A 16,065-nucleotide genomic window follows, 5' to 3' on the forward strand; every position below is an offset into this window, starting at 1 on the left:
TCTATATTTTGTCTCGTTGTGTTCTGTTTCTACATGAAACTGCTCTATCAATCTAGAAGAGGCTCTTCAAAGTATTGGGACGATACGTTAAAACACGGATCAATGGAGTCAAACATGAGTATATTATCTTATGACACTTCAATGCAAATTGTGCCTACAATTAATAAAAGGAGGAGGATAGTACAAGATATGATCTGCTGGCACAACAAGGACTAGCTCTAAAAAGCCCCTTGGCGTATGAAGCTAATCTCGGGTAACGGAGTGGTTTTAATTTGTCCTGTTTTTGGAAGAGATAGATGGACGGGGCTGGGATTGCCCTCATAATCTTTGGTTCGATTGTACTTCTTATCTTAGTTGCCATCTGCAATTACATGGTCGAGAAAGGAGCAGCAGATGGTGATGCTGCTGCTGTGGCTTCTTCTGATCCGCGTAGAGGTGCCAAAGACGGTGGCGTAGAGGTTGTGGTCGACGCCGGTAAAGTGGACAGTGTCACAGTTGGTTGCTGCTGTGGTGGCGGGGATGGCAGCGGCAGTGGTGGGGATGGCGGTGGCTGTGGTGGTGGTTGTGGCGGGGATTAATGAACTGATCTTTTCCTTCCTCTAAGCATTTTGTAAAATAATCTGTCTATGCATAGAATAGAGATCTGATGTTTACCTTTGGTTCATCAAACCGAATGGACATACTTCCATTTGTATTACACTCATTTTACCGAGGACTTTTGTATGCATAGAATAGAGATCTGATGTTTACTTTTGGTTCATCAAACCGAATAAACATACTTCCATTTGTATTACACTCATTTTACTGAAGACTGACCAAGAGAATGAAGGCAGGCCTTCCATAGTGTTGCATTCTATTATATCTAGTTGAGAAAGAATCCCAAACAGATTACTTTTTTTTGGGGCCAGCATGATGGAGGCATGAGCTTGCGGGCCGAGAGACCATCGGGATCATTGATGAAGCTATGTTCTTAGAGCAAAAGAGGCTGCATATTCTGCCATTTAGCCCCAAAAGTTGATGTGATCGTCAGAGACTTCTCCTCTGTGCTGCTGCTTCTAAGATCCTTGCAAGTCAGGACGTTCCTGTGACCACTTTCAGATTTAGAGATGGTGGAGAAAATATCAATCGTATTCCTCAAAATGTATTCTTTGTCCAGAGTACAATATATATACCTCTTTAAATGTGTTAGCCAAGATAAGTAACGAATCTGCTAATTACAGAAAGCAAGAAATAAGGAAATAGAATATCGACTATCCCTGCTACGTCGCCTAAATACCTGGCCTAAATATCGACTATTTCCAATACTCTCCCTCAAGTTGGTGAATGGATGGCAAAAATGCCCAACTTGCTAAGAGAAACAGAAATTGATCTCGCCCAAGCACTTTAGTAAAAACGTCGGCCAGCTGCAGTTTAGATGACATGTGCCGCGTAACAATAGCTCCAGACTGAATATGCTCTTTGATAAAATGACAGTAAATCTCTATGTGTTTTGTCCTCTCGTGGTGGACCGGGTTGGCCGAGATAAGTATGGCTGCCACGTTGTCACAGAATAATGTAACAGGTTCTGACAGTGAAATCCCAAGTGAAGACAATAAGTTCCGGAGCCATATGAGTTCCGTAGTAGTAGATGCCATAGACCGGTACTCAGCTTCAGCTGAAGATCGAGCAACAGTTGTCTGCTTCTTGGTCTTCCACGAGATCGGGCATCCACCAAGCATGATGTAATAACCACTCAAAGAGCGACGAGTCATTGGGCAACTACCCCAATCTGAGTCACAATAGGCCGTAATTGACAGGGAAGTCTGTCTTTTGAACATAAGCCCTTGGCCTGGTGTTGGATAAATTTTTAAATCTAAAATGGGCCTAATTCGGAATCAAGTCCATATACAACCCAAAAGCTTAAGGCAATGGATTATTGGGCCTTTGTCTTTTATCGAGGCGCACGTTGTGTCTGATGTCGGGACATTAAAGTGAGGGCGGGTGTGATTAGTCGTGTGGTCCCGTCGATTGGTTTAGGTCACGTGGCTCGTGTAAGACGACACGATACCACGTGAGGGCGGGATGTTGGAGGAAAAGTGGTGATGTGAGAGAACACAATGTCCCACATCGGTTGAAAAGAAAAAAAAATGGGGAAGTTTATAAAAGACAAAGGCTCAGTAATCCATTGGCTTATGTTGGAGAAAAAGTGGTGATGTGAGAGGACACAATGTCCCACATCGGTTGAAAAGAAAAAAATGGGGAAGTTTATAAAAGACAAAGGCCCAGTAATCTATTGGCTTAAGCTTTTGGGTTGCATATGGACTTGAGTCCGAATTAGGCCCATTTTAGATTTAAAAATTTATCCAACTGGTATCAAAGCCCATGGTTATAGTTCTGGGTGTGTAGGGCGGCTTCGTGCCATGAGGTGCGCATAACGCGCACGTATGCGCGGGTCCATGTGACCCGTAGGCTCGAGTGTAAGCGTAACGTGCGCCTCGAGCAGACACCCATTGTGTCCGATGTCGGGACATCAAAGTGAGGGCGGGTGTGATTAGTCAAGTGGTCCCGTCGATTGGTTTAGGTCACGTGTCTCATGTAAGACGACACGATACCACGTGAGGGCGGGATGTTGGAGAAAAAATGGTGATGTGAGAGGACACAATGTCCCACGTCGGCCAACTCCTGGACTCTGCTTCAAATAATGCAAAATCCTTAGAGCTGCATTCCAGTGTTGTTGGCGTGGCGACTTCATGATTTGTGGCAGTATATGAACAGGATAACTAAGCTCCAGACGAGAGATCGTAAGATAAATCAACTGGCCCACCAAGCGGCGATATTGGAATGGATCTTGCAATTCTCCCCCTGAATCCGAAGTTAATTTCAGATTTTGCTCCATAGGTAAATTGACCGGTCTTGCTCCAATCCCGCACTCCGTCAATATATCGAGCGTATACTTCCTTTGGCATAGGAACAAGTTGTCAGTTGTGCGAGCTACCTCAATCCCGACAAAATATTTCAGCTTCCCAAGATCTTTAATATGGAAGCAATGATCCAAGTACTGCTTGAACCGTGAACAACTCGATGGATCATTTCCAGTCAATATCAAATCATCGACATAGACCAACACCACCATGAAGATTCCCTCTCTGCTATAGGTAAATAGTGAGTAATCCGCTGCCGATTGTTCGAACCCATAATCCTTCAAAGCAACCGAGAATTTAGGAAACCGGTTACGGGAAGCTTGACGTAAGCCATACAAAGACTTACGTAATCTGCAAGCTTGATTCGGTGCCAATACATTATAAACTGGCGGTGGCCTCATGCACACCTCTTCCTCCAAGACTCCGTGAAGGAAAGTGTTGTTAACATTGAGAAGGTAGAGATCCCAATTCCTGTACAAGGCAACCGTTAACAAAACCCGAACACTTACCAACTTAGCCACGGGTGCAAATGTCTAGTTGAAATCAAGACCCTCTACTTGCTTATATCCCTTTGATACAAGACGCGCTTTGTAGTGCTCGATAGAGCCATCAGGACACCGCTTTATTTTGTAGACCCACTTGCAACTGATTGGTCTTTTTTCAGCGGGGAGTGATTCAATAGTCCATGGGTTATTCTGCTCCAATGCTTTAAGCTCACGTCCCATGACCTCACGCCAATGTGCATGCCGAACAGCCTCTGAATAGCTCTTTGGCTCATTCTCCTAGTCTAATGTGCTAATGGTTAGGACGTAACTGAGTCCGATGAATCTGATGAGGCCGAGGGGGGGTGGGGGTTCAACTGATTTAATCGTGTCACACACAAAATCTCGATACTTTGATGGTGGTCTTCTGTTGCGAGGCGGTAACTTCGAAGTTATTGGTTGGACAGACTGGTTATTATCTGATTCAGACCCTTCTGGTGAAGTACCTGATTGCACTACCTCGCCTTCATACTCATCTTGCCGATCATTGTCTTAGGTAACCGACCCATCTTGCCCTCCTCTGCTGCTTTCATGCTCGGCTATGTGTGTCTCTGACTCAATATCATCTCCATTCACCCACACCCCCCACCACAACCCCCCCTTGCTGCGGACCAGAATCTGGCGCTTCTTCCATCAGGTCTTGGTCTGAGAAAAAAATTTCTCCATCTGGAGTAGGTGCTAAGTGCGACGGTATATGGTTGGACAGCTTCTGTGCATCACGGAAAGGAAAAATCTGCTCATGAAAAATAACGTCACGTGAAACTAACATCTCCTCCTTCTCAAGATCAAGAAGTTTCCATCCACGCTTATTATATTGTTATCCAACAAACACGCATCGACGGCCATGCTCTTCGAACTTATCAGTGGGTTTAGGTCTTCTAGAGGCGTAACAGAGTGTGCCAAAGACTCGCAAATGACCCACTTGAGGCGGTTTGCTGAAAATAACCTCGATTGGAGATTTCCCAGATAGCAAAGGTGTCGGCATGTAGTTAATTAAATATGCAGCTATGAGCACGTACTCGCCCCAAAAACGTACTGGCAAATTAGCATCAAATCGAAGAGATCAAGCCACCTCCAACAAGTGCCTACCCTTTCTCTCAACACGGCCATTTTGCTGTGGCATGTCTGGACAAGAAGTTTGATGTAAAATTCCATGGTCACGATAGAATGAGCGCATGATCCCAGACGTGAACTCTAACCCATTATCAGTCCTGAATATCTTAATTGACTGCTCGAATTGTGTTTGCACCATCTTGTGAAAACCAATCATTAAACCCCGAGAAAATGACGTGCTCCAGACACATCTACTATGGTCATCAACCAAAGTAAGAAAATAACGTGCTCGGGAAATAGATGGGATCCGATACAGTCTCAGATATCACAACGGATCAAATCGAAACAAGCTGCTGCTTTATTTAAATTTTCTGGGAATGGTTTTCTAGTCTGTTTGGCACGGGCATATGCATCACATACATATGCAGCTTCTATATTAACTCCTGGAATGAAATTCAAGACGTTACATGATGGATGCCTGAAATGACGATACCACAGCTCATGGCCTGCCTTATTTGTAGCCATCAACGCTGTAGATGTTCCTGCTGATGGTGCAGCACGCTTCAACCAGTAGACCCCCCTTGAGAGCTCACCCGATCCAATCGTTCTCCCGGTGGTCCGGTCCTGTAGCACACATGAACGTGAGAAAATTGTCAATTTGCAATCAGGATCTTTTTTGTAATCTGCCCAACCGAAATTAAGTTACGGTTGAACCCAGGAACATATAGGACATTCTTCAATATAATACTCGGCCCCAATTGCACACTTCCTCTTCTCGTTGCCGGGACCGACTTCCCATTGGGTATCGTTACATAAATAGCCGGGGACATATCATTCGGCTGCAACAACATGTCTGCATCTCCAGTCATATGCATCGAGGCCCCTGTATCCAATACCCAATTTGTGAGGCTACCAGTCAGTACTTTCTCACCTGAGCTTTGTTCTGATGAAATTGAATTCTTCCCAAAAATCTGTACAAGCTGCTGGTATTGTTCATCAGACAGTGCTGAGATATGGGCCGTTGTAGTCCCATTTTGCCCAGCCTGGAAAGCAGCTACTGAATTGGACTCGATCGAGCTCTCTGCTGCTTTACCATCAGGTCCATCTAATGGATTGTCATTGATCTGAGCCAACTGTGCCTTCTGGACAGCCATGTTCACCCGCTCTCGGTCCTCCTTGTTTGTTCCAGTTATTTCCTTCTTTTCCATACCCAGTCTCTTGAGAGTTCCACCTACCGTTGTTTCCTCCACCATGCTGTCCTGGACGTTTCCCTTGCTCCCAATCTGCAGGATACCCATTCAACTTCCAGCAATCTGACCGGGTGTGACCGATCTTCCTACAGTAATCACACTGGACCCTCCCGCCCGGTCCATTAGTTCCCCTGGCTAAGAAGGCAGAGGAATCCATCTGCTCATTTCGCCCTTGCGCTATGTTCCAGCGTCTCTCACCTTCTCTGACCATTCCACGAGCCCGATTGAGTGTGGGCAACGGGTCAGCATTTGGAATCTGTGATCTTACCGTCTCATAGATATGTTTAAATTCAGTCCCATGAGGAACTGATGTGCCTTCTCTATTTCTCTGTTCCTCACTGCCGTTTGTGCTGCACCACATGCAACCGCAACTGCACTAGTCCAACTCGTAGTATCCATCCAACTCGTCCCACAGAGTCTTCAGTTTTCCAAAGTACTTCATCACAGTAAGTCCTCCCTGTCGAAGATTGCAGATGTCGGTCTTGATCTGATGCACCTGTGGTGCATTCCCTTGGGAATATTGCTGCTTAAGCTCATCTCACATGGTCTTGGCATCTTGTGCATGCATGACCGTGGCCTGAACACTCGTATCGAGCGAGTTAAACAGCCATGACGCAATCATTGAGTTATTAACCTTCCATGCTCGGTAGAATGGATCCGTCAACTCTGGCTCCTTGATCGAGCCTTCGACGAACCGAACCTTATTCTTCGCCTCTGGTGCCCTCAAGATTGCCTTTGCCCATGAATGATAGTTTCACCATTGACTTCAAACCCAATTAGCTTCAAACCTGGATTGTCTGAGATCCCGATGTAATATGGTGACATCGGATCTATTGGCTTCTTCTCCACCATGCCTTCTGATAGTAAAATCACGCAGCTTCCAGGAGCTCTGATACCATTTAAGATTTAGAGACGATGGAGAAAATATCAATCGTATTCCTCAAAAATGTAATCTATGTACGGAGTACAATGTATATACCTCTTTACATGTGTTAGACAAGATGAGTAACAAATCTGCTAATTACAGAAAGCAAAAAATAAGGAAATAGAATATCAACTATCCCTGCTACGTCGCCTAAATATCTGGCCTAAATGTTGACTATTTCCAATTATCACGAGACAACAGAGAGTCATCGGAGGAATGCACACCTATGTAGACGCAGAAACATATGTTTAATTTCTAATTTCGGTCTTGTATTGGAAACAATCGTTACAATCCTCAAAGCATTTCCTGGATATATGCTGCAAAAAGGGGAGGATAGAAACCGCAGAGACAGATGATCCGCAAATTAATGGCTACAAACTAGAAGATATTGCTAAGCCAAACTACTCTCAAACTTCCAAATAGAGGCCCCACTTTCGCCTACACAGCTTGATGTTAAATACAACTAAGGAGAATGAAATGTGGTTGCGTGTCAGACTGGAGGAAAAAAGTACCACTAATTACAGGAAACAATAATTTTGTGCGTCACAGTTGGCTGCTGCTGCGGTGGTGGCGATGGCTGTAGCAGTGGCTGTGGTGATGGTTGTGGCCGGGATTAATGAACTGATATTTTTTTTCTTTATACATTTTTGTAAATAATCTGTCTGCTATCCCCCTCTTTTTTTTTTTTGGCATATGCATGGAATAGTGATCTGATGTTTTTTTTTTGTTCATTGAACTGAATGGACATACATTCTATGTACTGCTTATTTTACCGAAGATTGACCAAGAGAATGAAGCTTGCAGGCCTTCCATAGTTTCGTAGGGTGATTTCCTTCCATTATCTCAATCTGAGAAAGATTCCATTCAAATTCCTTTCTTTCAGGGACAAGTGATAGAGGCATGATTTTGGCATGCAGCTCAGCGAGAAATGTGGTTCGTATCAAGCCCCACATGAAAATACTGAATTCACAGGGCTTGTAAACTGTTGAGATATGTTGTCACACGCGGAAAAATTGAGAAAGAAACCACAAGCTTATATGATGCTTGAATCCAACAACCTATCATCTTAAACTTTTGGATTGTAGATGGGCTCAAGTCTGTGTAGGCTCAAATGAGAATGTTACACAAACTATAAAGCAGACTCCCTCATCTCAGCTTAAGGCTAGTGATATTTGTCTTCATCGTTTTTGATATTATAAAATCTCGCTACAATTTAAAACAACAATAAGGATCGGACCTGAGGATCCTGTCATAATCGTGGGGTGGCTCTCGGAACCTTCTGTTCTGAGGATGGACTTTTATTTCAGTGTCATCAGCAACAGCAGCTTGTATCTCATTCTTTGGCCCCGCATTTGGAGGGAAGCATCGTCACCTTCCTCATCTCCCTTACTGGTTTATTGAACCATTCAAATTTCTCATGGGGAAATTTGCTTAAAAGAATAGTCAAGTCATTGGAGTCAGATAAACATTAAAGCAAAAAAAAAAAAAAAATATATATATATATATATATAGTTAACATATTTGCTACGTGCCAATGCTGTACCCTTTATGAAGAGAGAGATGAATGGAATCAGAACTGTCATCTTACTTATTGGGATTGTAGTAATATTAGTTTGGGATTTTCATGTGGAATCTAGCTCGCTTTGGGTCGGTTGGCCCTGATTGATTAAGCTGCTTCTGTAAGAATTTTTTGAGCACCGTTATTGCTCAATTCATTGAACAGGTTGGTCATTCTCAAATTACTACTGCGTTCATTGATACTTGGTTGTGTAGTTCGACAATAAAACTCGGAGAAGATTATGAATTCATCTTCTATAACAACCTACAAAAGAGTCGATGAGTTCATGTATCTTCAGAGTGGAAGAGTTCTTTTTTCCTCCTTCGAGATAGAAAGAAAAGGAGTTAGCCTGCATTTGATTGGAAAGAATGGTTTCAGTTTACCAATAGAGATTTAATTTCTAATGGAGCAATTCCTTTCGGTTATATATATATATAGAATTGAAGAGCGGCACGACTTAGGGCTTGGCCACATTAGTGTCGTCTGTTGGGGAAGGACCGATCAACGCCAATTCGCCTTTATGTTTGGTCGGAGTAGCATAACTATATCCAAGGCAAGAAAAATGTAAACCAATCTTCCCAAGAATACGCATATTGTCGCGTGAACTCAGTTTCTTGCATATTTACCTTTTACCTCTTGCCTCGGAGTAGTACTTTACATATAGTTCTCTAATAAGAACTTCTAAACCTTCTTTTTGCATTTCGAAAGTCCCTTTTAGTTGGGGCAGGGCAATATAGAAACTATCTCACCAGATTATTGCTGGGACCAGGGTTAAATCGGGACAGTATTGTATTTCCACTGTTTTGTAAACTTGGGATCAATCTCCTCATCTCAGTTATTGCTATTGGCGTTTCTTCATTTTATGCAATCCGGAAATTCCTTCTACATTTTAGAAAGCAAAAGTCGTAGAATTTTCGAAGGTCCCTTTTAGTTGGGGCAGGGCAATATAGAAATTCCTTCTACATTTTCGACTGTCGGAGCTGTCTCCTTGAGTCAGAGGCCTCCAGGTCCTTGCTATTCAGGACGTGCCAGGGTAAGTAAGTCACAGCCGGCTCACGGGATTAGAGGCCTGGGCAACATGAACTCCGGATTTACTGTTATGATCCTCTTCGGGATGCAGACGGATGGACATATGTCTAGTGTCAAATTTGTGTCCTGGAATGGTAACAATCCTCTTAAGTATTGCCCGACTTAGCTCACAGCAAAACGTAATACTTCCAGAGAAAATGTGTATCGTGGTGCAAACCCTGTTTCTTGTGTATTTACACTTTCTTGGTTTCCTAGGAGTAGTCCAATCATAGTTCTCAAGTGGAATTCGAGCATTCTGCTTACATTTCGAAACTCCATTTAATGGGGCCGAGCAAAACAACCCATACTGTCCTTGATTAGGCAAGTGTTGATGTTCAATTAATAAATGAAAGTTTGCCCACAAGTACAGTAATCTGGTTAACTGCTGAGTTATCTCCGATTCCGTGTCTCAGCTTATGTTGTGAATCTATCTTTAACGTTTTCCTTATTATAATCAGTTCATTAGAAACCAAAAGAAACCAACGGATCTGATCATGATCCTGTCACCATCACAGGGTGGAACTAAGAATATTCCTGGAATTTTTTTTCCTTATTATCGTCAAGGACAGGCTCGATTCCTGGTACAGAACAAAACTGTTCATGCAAAAAGAAGACATAGGAAATTTCATATTGTGCTTCTCTGTTCTAGAACTTATTTTGTCATGTATGTTTTGGTTTACATGAAAATACTCTGTCAATCTCAAACTCTGCTGGTGGCCCAAAAAAAAAATCTCAAATCCTCCACCTGGAGGAAGATGCATCCTTGTCCTAGTGAAAGTCTTTGGAACATTGGGTTAAAAAAGGGGTCAATTGACTCAAACATGTATCCTACATCCTAAGACACTTCAATCAACAAGAACATGCCTTCTTGCTTAACAAGACACTAACTATAAAAAGGCATTGGCCTATGGAATTAATCATCCAAGGGACAGTGCTGCTCTGAAACTCTTACAATTGGGAAGAGAGAGATGGATGGGACTGGGATTGCCCTCATAATCGTTGGTATGATACTACTTTTTATCGGAATTGTCATATGCAATTTCCTGGTCGGGACAGAAGAGGCTGACGATGCTACTGCTGCTGCGGCTTCTTCGGATCCTCATAAAGGGACCAAAGATGGTGACATGAAGGTTATGGCCAATCCAGGAGAAGTTGTAGTTGAGATGGCCAGTGCTATTAATGATGTTGCCAGAGCCAACGACAGTGTCACGGTAGGCTGTTGCTGTGGTGGTGGAGATGGCGATGGTGGTGGCTGTGGTGGTGGTTGCGGAGGGGATTAAAGAACTCAGTCTTTCCTCCATTCGAGCATTTTGTAATCGCTTTTCAACGAATGCATTGATTAGTGATTCGATGTTTATTTTTGATTCATCCAGTTGGACATATTTCCATTTGTATTACTCTTTTCGTTTGTGAAATCAACTAATATGCCCTTCGAGCAAAAGAGGCTGCATCTGATGCCCTTTAGCCACGAACTGGTGTGATCGTCGGAGATATCTGCTCCTAGGCTGACGCCTCTAGGGTCCTGCAGAACATGTAATCTGGTTTTATTTTTCCTCTTCAGGATATAGACGCATGAAACAAATTATCGGTCCTGTAATGATCCTCATAAGCATTTCCACTGTTGATCAGAAAATTAATGGCTACACATTCGATTATGACTTTGTGGTTACTGCTACACGTTGGACACTGACCAGCAAATCTAAACTCTTAGATGGAAATTTGATCATGATCTGAAATGATACATTCCAAAAGTTCAGTTCCATTGATAGAAGGCACCAACAAAACAAACTATTTGTCGAGAAAGAGGGTGTAGTGCAGTGGCTAACACCCTCGCCTGATAACTTAGAGGTTCTAAGTTCAATTCTCATCAGTGGGACTACCCGTGCCCATTTATTTAGATTTCCTTTCCATTTTCTTGTATTAGGCGATGAGCCTCCTATTGTAACCGAAAAAAAACAAACTATTTGTCACAGATTAATGCAACTAGAGTGCAGAATGTGATTCCATGTCAAGCCCAAACAGTATGGAAACTGTCACAAGTAATTATCTGATGGACTGGATAGCTGAACACTCTCATAGTTCTAGAATTGCTGGAAACCACAATTGAACTCGGAAAGTATTGAATTTATGCAGTTTTATGAATTGCAAAGCAGCCTTCTTCCCTCAGCTTATTTCTATCATTGATTTTAAACCAATAAACCTTACTCCATGACAAGATCCTAGAATATTCCCAAAGGAATATATGATCACCCTGTCATTATCATGGGTAGGCGCTTGGAACATTCCGAGGATGCATTTTCTTTGTTGTCAGTGCCTGCTTTTAGAGGGAAGTATATCCTTATCCTTATTTCCCTTATTTATTCAGGTTGAATCTTCAAACTGTCCTTGGGGACTTTTGGTCAAAAGAAGAGTCACTGGAGCCCGCATATATAACAGATGTATGCTTTGTGTTTTTATGCTCGCACATAAGCAACCAAATCGGCATAGCTTGGTCGCCCTGTTGGCATGATCAAAAGCTGGTGAGAGGCTGAGAGCACTAGAGAACAGTGTATTCTGTAGCCTTCCAAATGGCTACAGATCCGACACCAAGGCAATGTCTAAGGAACAAGGCTACAGATCCCATTAGATTGAGAAGGCTCAGGATCAGTAGATGACCCATTTCTAACCGGAGCATCAATCAAGGTCGTGATGGAATCAAGGTCATGCTGCTGTGCGGTGGAGGAGATGGTAGTGGTGGTTGTGAAAACAAAAAAACTTTCCAGTTGAAATCTGTACCATGATCCGAAAGTTTATTCTAGCTAGTAAAAGATACCAATACCAATAAAACATACTATGGACTTTCAGAATCTCACGCGGGAAATCTGTACCAGTAAGGAGAGCGAAAAAATGAATTTTAGGTGTTGGTATCTGGACCCAGAATATGTTAGTTCCAGTAAACAGCACACTGATCTCCTCCTTCCAGCTCACTGCTATATTATAATTGGTCTTTATCAATAGGTAATCGATCAAGTTTAGCTGCATTTTATAATTAAATGAAAAGGTCACAGAATATTCCCAAAGGAACAAGGATTGCAATCCTGTCATTATCATGAGGATGGCGCTTGGAAAAATATTCCTCTGATGGTTCGGTATAATAATCGTAAACGCGTCTACTATTCGAGTGTCAAGGACTTTCATGCCCCCAGAGAGAGAGAGAAACCCAAGCATTTTTTAATATTCTTGTCCTCGATCCGTTTGGTTTACATGAAGCATCCTTGTCCAGGGACGACAACAGAACAGGACATGAATGTCCTGCTAATATGTGGAGGCATTCCATGGAAACTTTTGGTTCATACGTTGTGGCGGGGATTAATGAACTTACCTTTTCCTTCATTCGGGCATTGTGTAATCTCTCTGATGTATCATTTTTTGACGTATGCATAGATCATTGATTTTGGATGTTTAGTTTTGGTTCATCAAGACGGACACATTTTTCTTTTATTGACTCGGGAAATGAAGCAGGCCTTCCATATGTCCTTCGAGTGAAAGAGGCTGCATTTGGTGCCCTTTAGCTCCAAACTGATGTTATCGTCAGAGGCGTCTCACTGGGCTTATGCGTGGGACGGACCCAGGATTTGACTTAAGGGGGGACGAGATCCTTAAGGGAGTCAATGGTGAGATAATTTTTTCGAGTTAGGGGAGCGTGTATAAGGAATTCATCAAAATTCGAAGAACTATATATAAATTTCCTTAGGATGAGAAAATTTTACGGGGTGACTGCCCTCCTCAACCCCCTCGGTCCATCACTGCTCAAGGTCCTTATTGAAAGACAGGAGTGGGAGTCACTAGCCGAACATGGAGTCAGAGGACTGTACATCTATTCCGGCTTTATTGTTATTCTTGTTCAGAATATAGACATCTGTGAAACCAGGCATTTTCATATACATTCACATGTATATAGCGTGTATGTATATACGTATATATATATAGATGAGAAAACTAACAAATTATTACATGAAAGATTTTGTCTAACAATTTAATCCTCCAAAGATCATTATCCATAACATTTTGATCCCACCGTCAAATTTCCGTAACTGCCGTTATGAAAAAATGACATTGACGCTTATATGGCATTTAGTAGGTTAATGCCCCCCATTAACGTTTATCTTCTTCACGAACGACGTCGTTTTTGTCCTCCCCTTAAGCCGAAAATAATGTCATAGCTTAAAAAAAAAAACCGAAAATGACGCCGTCACTCCTCTCTCCTCCCCCAGCGAACAACGTCGTCACTCCTCTCCCCTTCCCTATCAAACGACATCGTCACCATCATCTTCCCCATCGTGAAGCAGGGCCTCTTTAAACCGGACTTCTCCGGCTTCGCCCAGTTCTCACTGCCTTGATGGCTCCGAGGCTTCTCCGGCAACATTCCGGCGGGGAATGGCGCCAAGTACCAAGTACTCCGAGGAGTCCCCCACGAAGAAGTCCATCGGCTGGAGTTAGTATGGACTGAGGCCAAGCCCAGAAGGCCTCCAACATTCTTCTTCAGCCCATGATACCTTATTTGTATTTGATTTTTAATTATTTTCTTCTTGAAGCTTCCCACCGTCTCTTTAATTCCTTTTGCTTCATCTGGGTTTTGATTTTGGGCTGTATTCTTCTACCAAAATAGAAGCAGAGGAAGAGAAACACTGACAGAGAGAGGAAACAGAGTAGAAGGGAAGAGGCGAGAGCTCCAGCGAGAGTTCTCTTTTTGAAGTGAAACGCAAGGTACGACATCCTATTATTGATTCAGAAAAATTCATACTTATGTGTTGACTTGCCCATAACCACAATACAACTTTTAATGAGTACCGAACCTCTATAGTGAAAGTATAATTCGTCCACTTAAAATTAGCTACTTATTATTGCTATCATGGCTTCTAATTAGAAATATCGATGCAAAATGTTTGGACGCACAGCAAAGCGTGAGTAGGGATTGCCTAGTATAATTGATAAGGTTTCGCTACCTTTTAAAATGAAAAGGGTTACGGGATTTCCTCCAAAGGAATATCAAGGATTGGCATCCTGTCATTATCATGAATGTGGCAGTTGGAACATTCCTAGGATGGTCCCAAACGCGTATGATTGGATTTCAGTAATTTTGTCCTTTATGGTCTACATGAAGTGTCCTTGTCAACAGGTCCGGATAGTGAATCTCCTACCATATGCCTGTTAATATAAAAAGGACTTCTGTCACTGAATAATACATTTCTTGGGGAGTCTTGATGGTATCCTCTATAAACGTTTATTCTATGTTACTCTCTTCGGCGAGCTTCACTATGATGGAGGTATCCTGGCCCGGTGTGTGAAGGAACCCAATTTATAGAAGACCCAAGCTCTTAATAAGAAGGTTTTTTTCGATATCATTTTATTTGCTAGGAAATCAATCATGCAATGGCGCAAGTGGGCAAGTTGCTGCCCACTGTATCTTCATCATCGAATTACATCCAGGATTGCAAGTGTCTGTGTGACCCTTCATGATAACCTTAATTAATCATCAATGCTCATGGACGCCATCACGAAAACTCATCCAGGAGCTATGTATAGAATGGGTCGGGCCCACCGAGATAAGTCAATTGAACACATGACAAACAGAGACTATGTTCGTTATCATCATAGACCTGCTTGCGTACGTGATTCACTTCTTATAAACGGCGGCCTGCACATATAGCGAAACCAATGCTCCGAGTTAAACTTAATTTTCATTGATTCCTAATTTTGTTTGAGACAAAGATGGGTGGAGCTGGAATCGCCCTCTTATCACTTGACAGCGTTGTAATTTTGCTTGGAATTTTCATCTTTGTGAACTTGGTTTTCTGCAGGACTGGAGAGGCAAATGATGCTGCCGCCGCCCCCGGATCTTCCCTGGATCCTAGGAGAGCCATCAAAGATGGCAACATGGAGGTCCTGGGTAAACTGAAAGAAGCCGCAGAAGCAGCCACTGAATTAGCCGAGGCTATTAGTGATTACCATCGCGACAGCAGCGGCATCGCAGTTGGCTGCTGCTGCGGTGGCGGTTGTGGTGGTGACGATGGTGGCGGTGGCGGTTGTGGTGGTGACGGTGGTAGCGGCGTTGGCGGCGATGGTGGTGGCGGCGGCGGTGGTGGCGGCGGTGGTTGCAGAGGTGGCGGTGGTGTCGTCTGAGGCCGGCTGGTTTTTAGGAAAAATCTTGGCGAACGTCGACAGTTTGTTTTGATGTAATGAATGTAATTTTGTAAATTTTCATGATTCCAGTTTTTCTAATACGATTTGATGATATTGTACGGCACTGCTATTTATGTTACGTACTCTTCTCCTTTTTGTGTTGTTGAACTATTAAGTATGTACTTTCCGATTACTTTGTTTGGATATAGACCCGTAATCGTAATAGTAATTTCAGAGGGCGTTTGGTATGCATAATATAAACTGAATTGCAATGCTCCATCGCCCTGTACGTAATCGGTTGTTGCCGCATGGGGTGGCATTTTTTATTTATGGCAGGTCCGACCTTTGCGTGTGAGAGCCAATTTCTAGCTCTCTGGTCGAGAAATTGCTCACACCGATTGCAGGGGCCCTACCAGAAGCATATAACTTTCCATGGAGACCCAAGTCCCTGGAAGGCACAGAGGAGCATTTCAGGAGCAAATCCTCGACTTCCCAGCTTTGTTCGAAATGGCCAATGCATCTGATGAAGAAAAAAAATTCAGTTCCAAATAATTCAAATGCAACGTCAAATTTGCTTTACTCACTGAAGAATAAATACAAGTCCACC

General features: G+C 42.9%; 1 protein-coding gene across 1 annotated transcript; it reads left to right on the forward strand.

Annotated features, from left to right (window-relative positions):
• Nucleotides 1–15,047: 15,047 nt before the first annotated feature.
• On the forward strand, nt 15,048–15,458 carry LOC116208933 (alanine and glycine-rich protein-like). Its single transcript, XM_031542509.1, has one exon. The coding sequence runs from the start codon at nt 15,048–15,050 to the stop codon at nt 15,456–15,458; it is 411 nt and encodes a 136-aa protein (XP_031398369.1).
• The last annotated feature ends 607 nt before the right edge of the window (nt 15,459–16,065 follow it).

The sequence above is a fragment of the Punica granatum genome, chromosome 5 (genome assembly GCF_007655135.1).
Source record: "Punica granatum isolate Tunisia-2019 chromosome 5, ASM765513v2, whole genome shotgun sequence".
Taxonomy (NCBI): domain Eukaryota; kingdom Viridiplantae; phylum Streptophyta; class Magnoliopsida; order Myrtales; family Lythraceae; genus Punica; species Punica granatum.

Coding starts and splice junctions, on each gene's coding strand:
- LOC116208933 (XM_031542509.1), top strand. CDS start 15,048: ATGGGTGGAGCTGGAATCGCCCTCTTATCACTTGACAGCGTTGTAATT.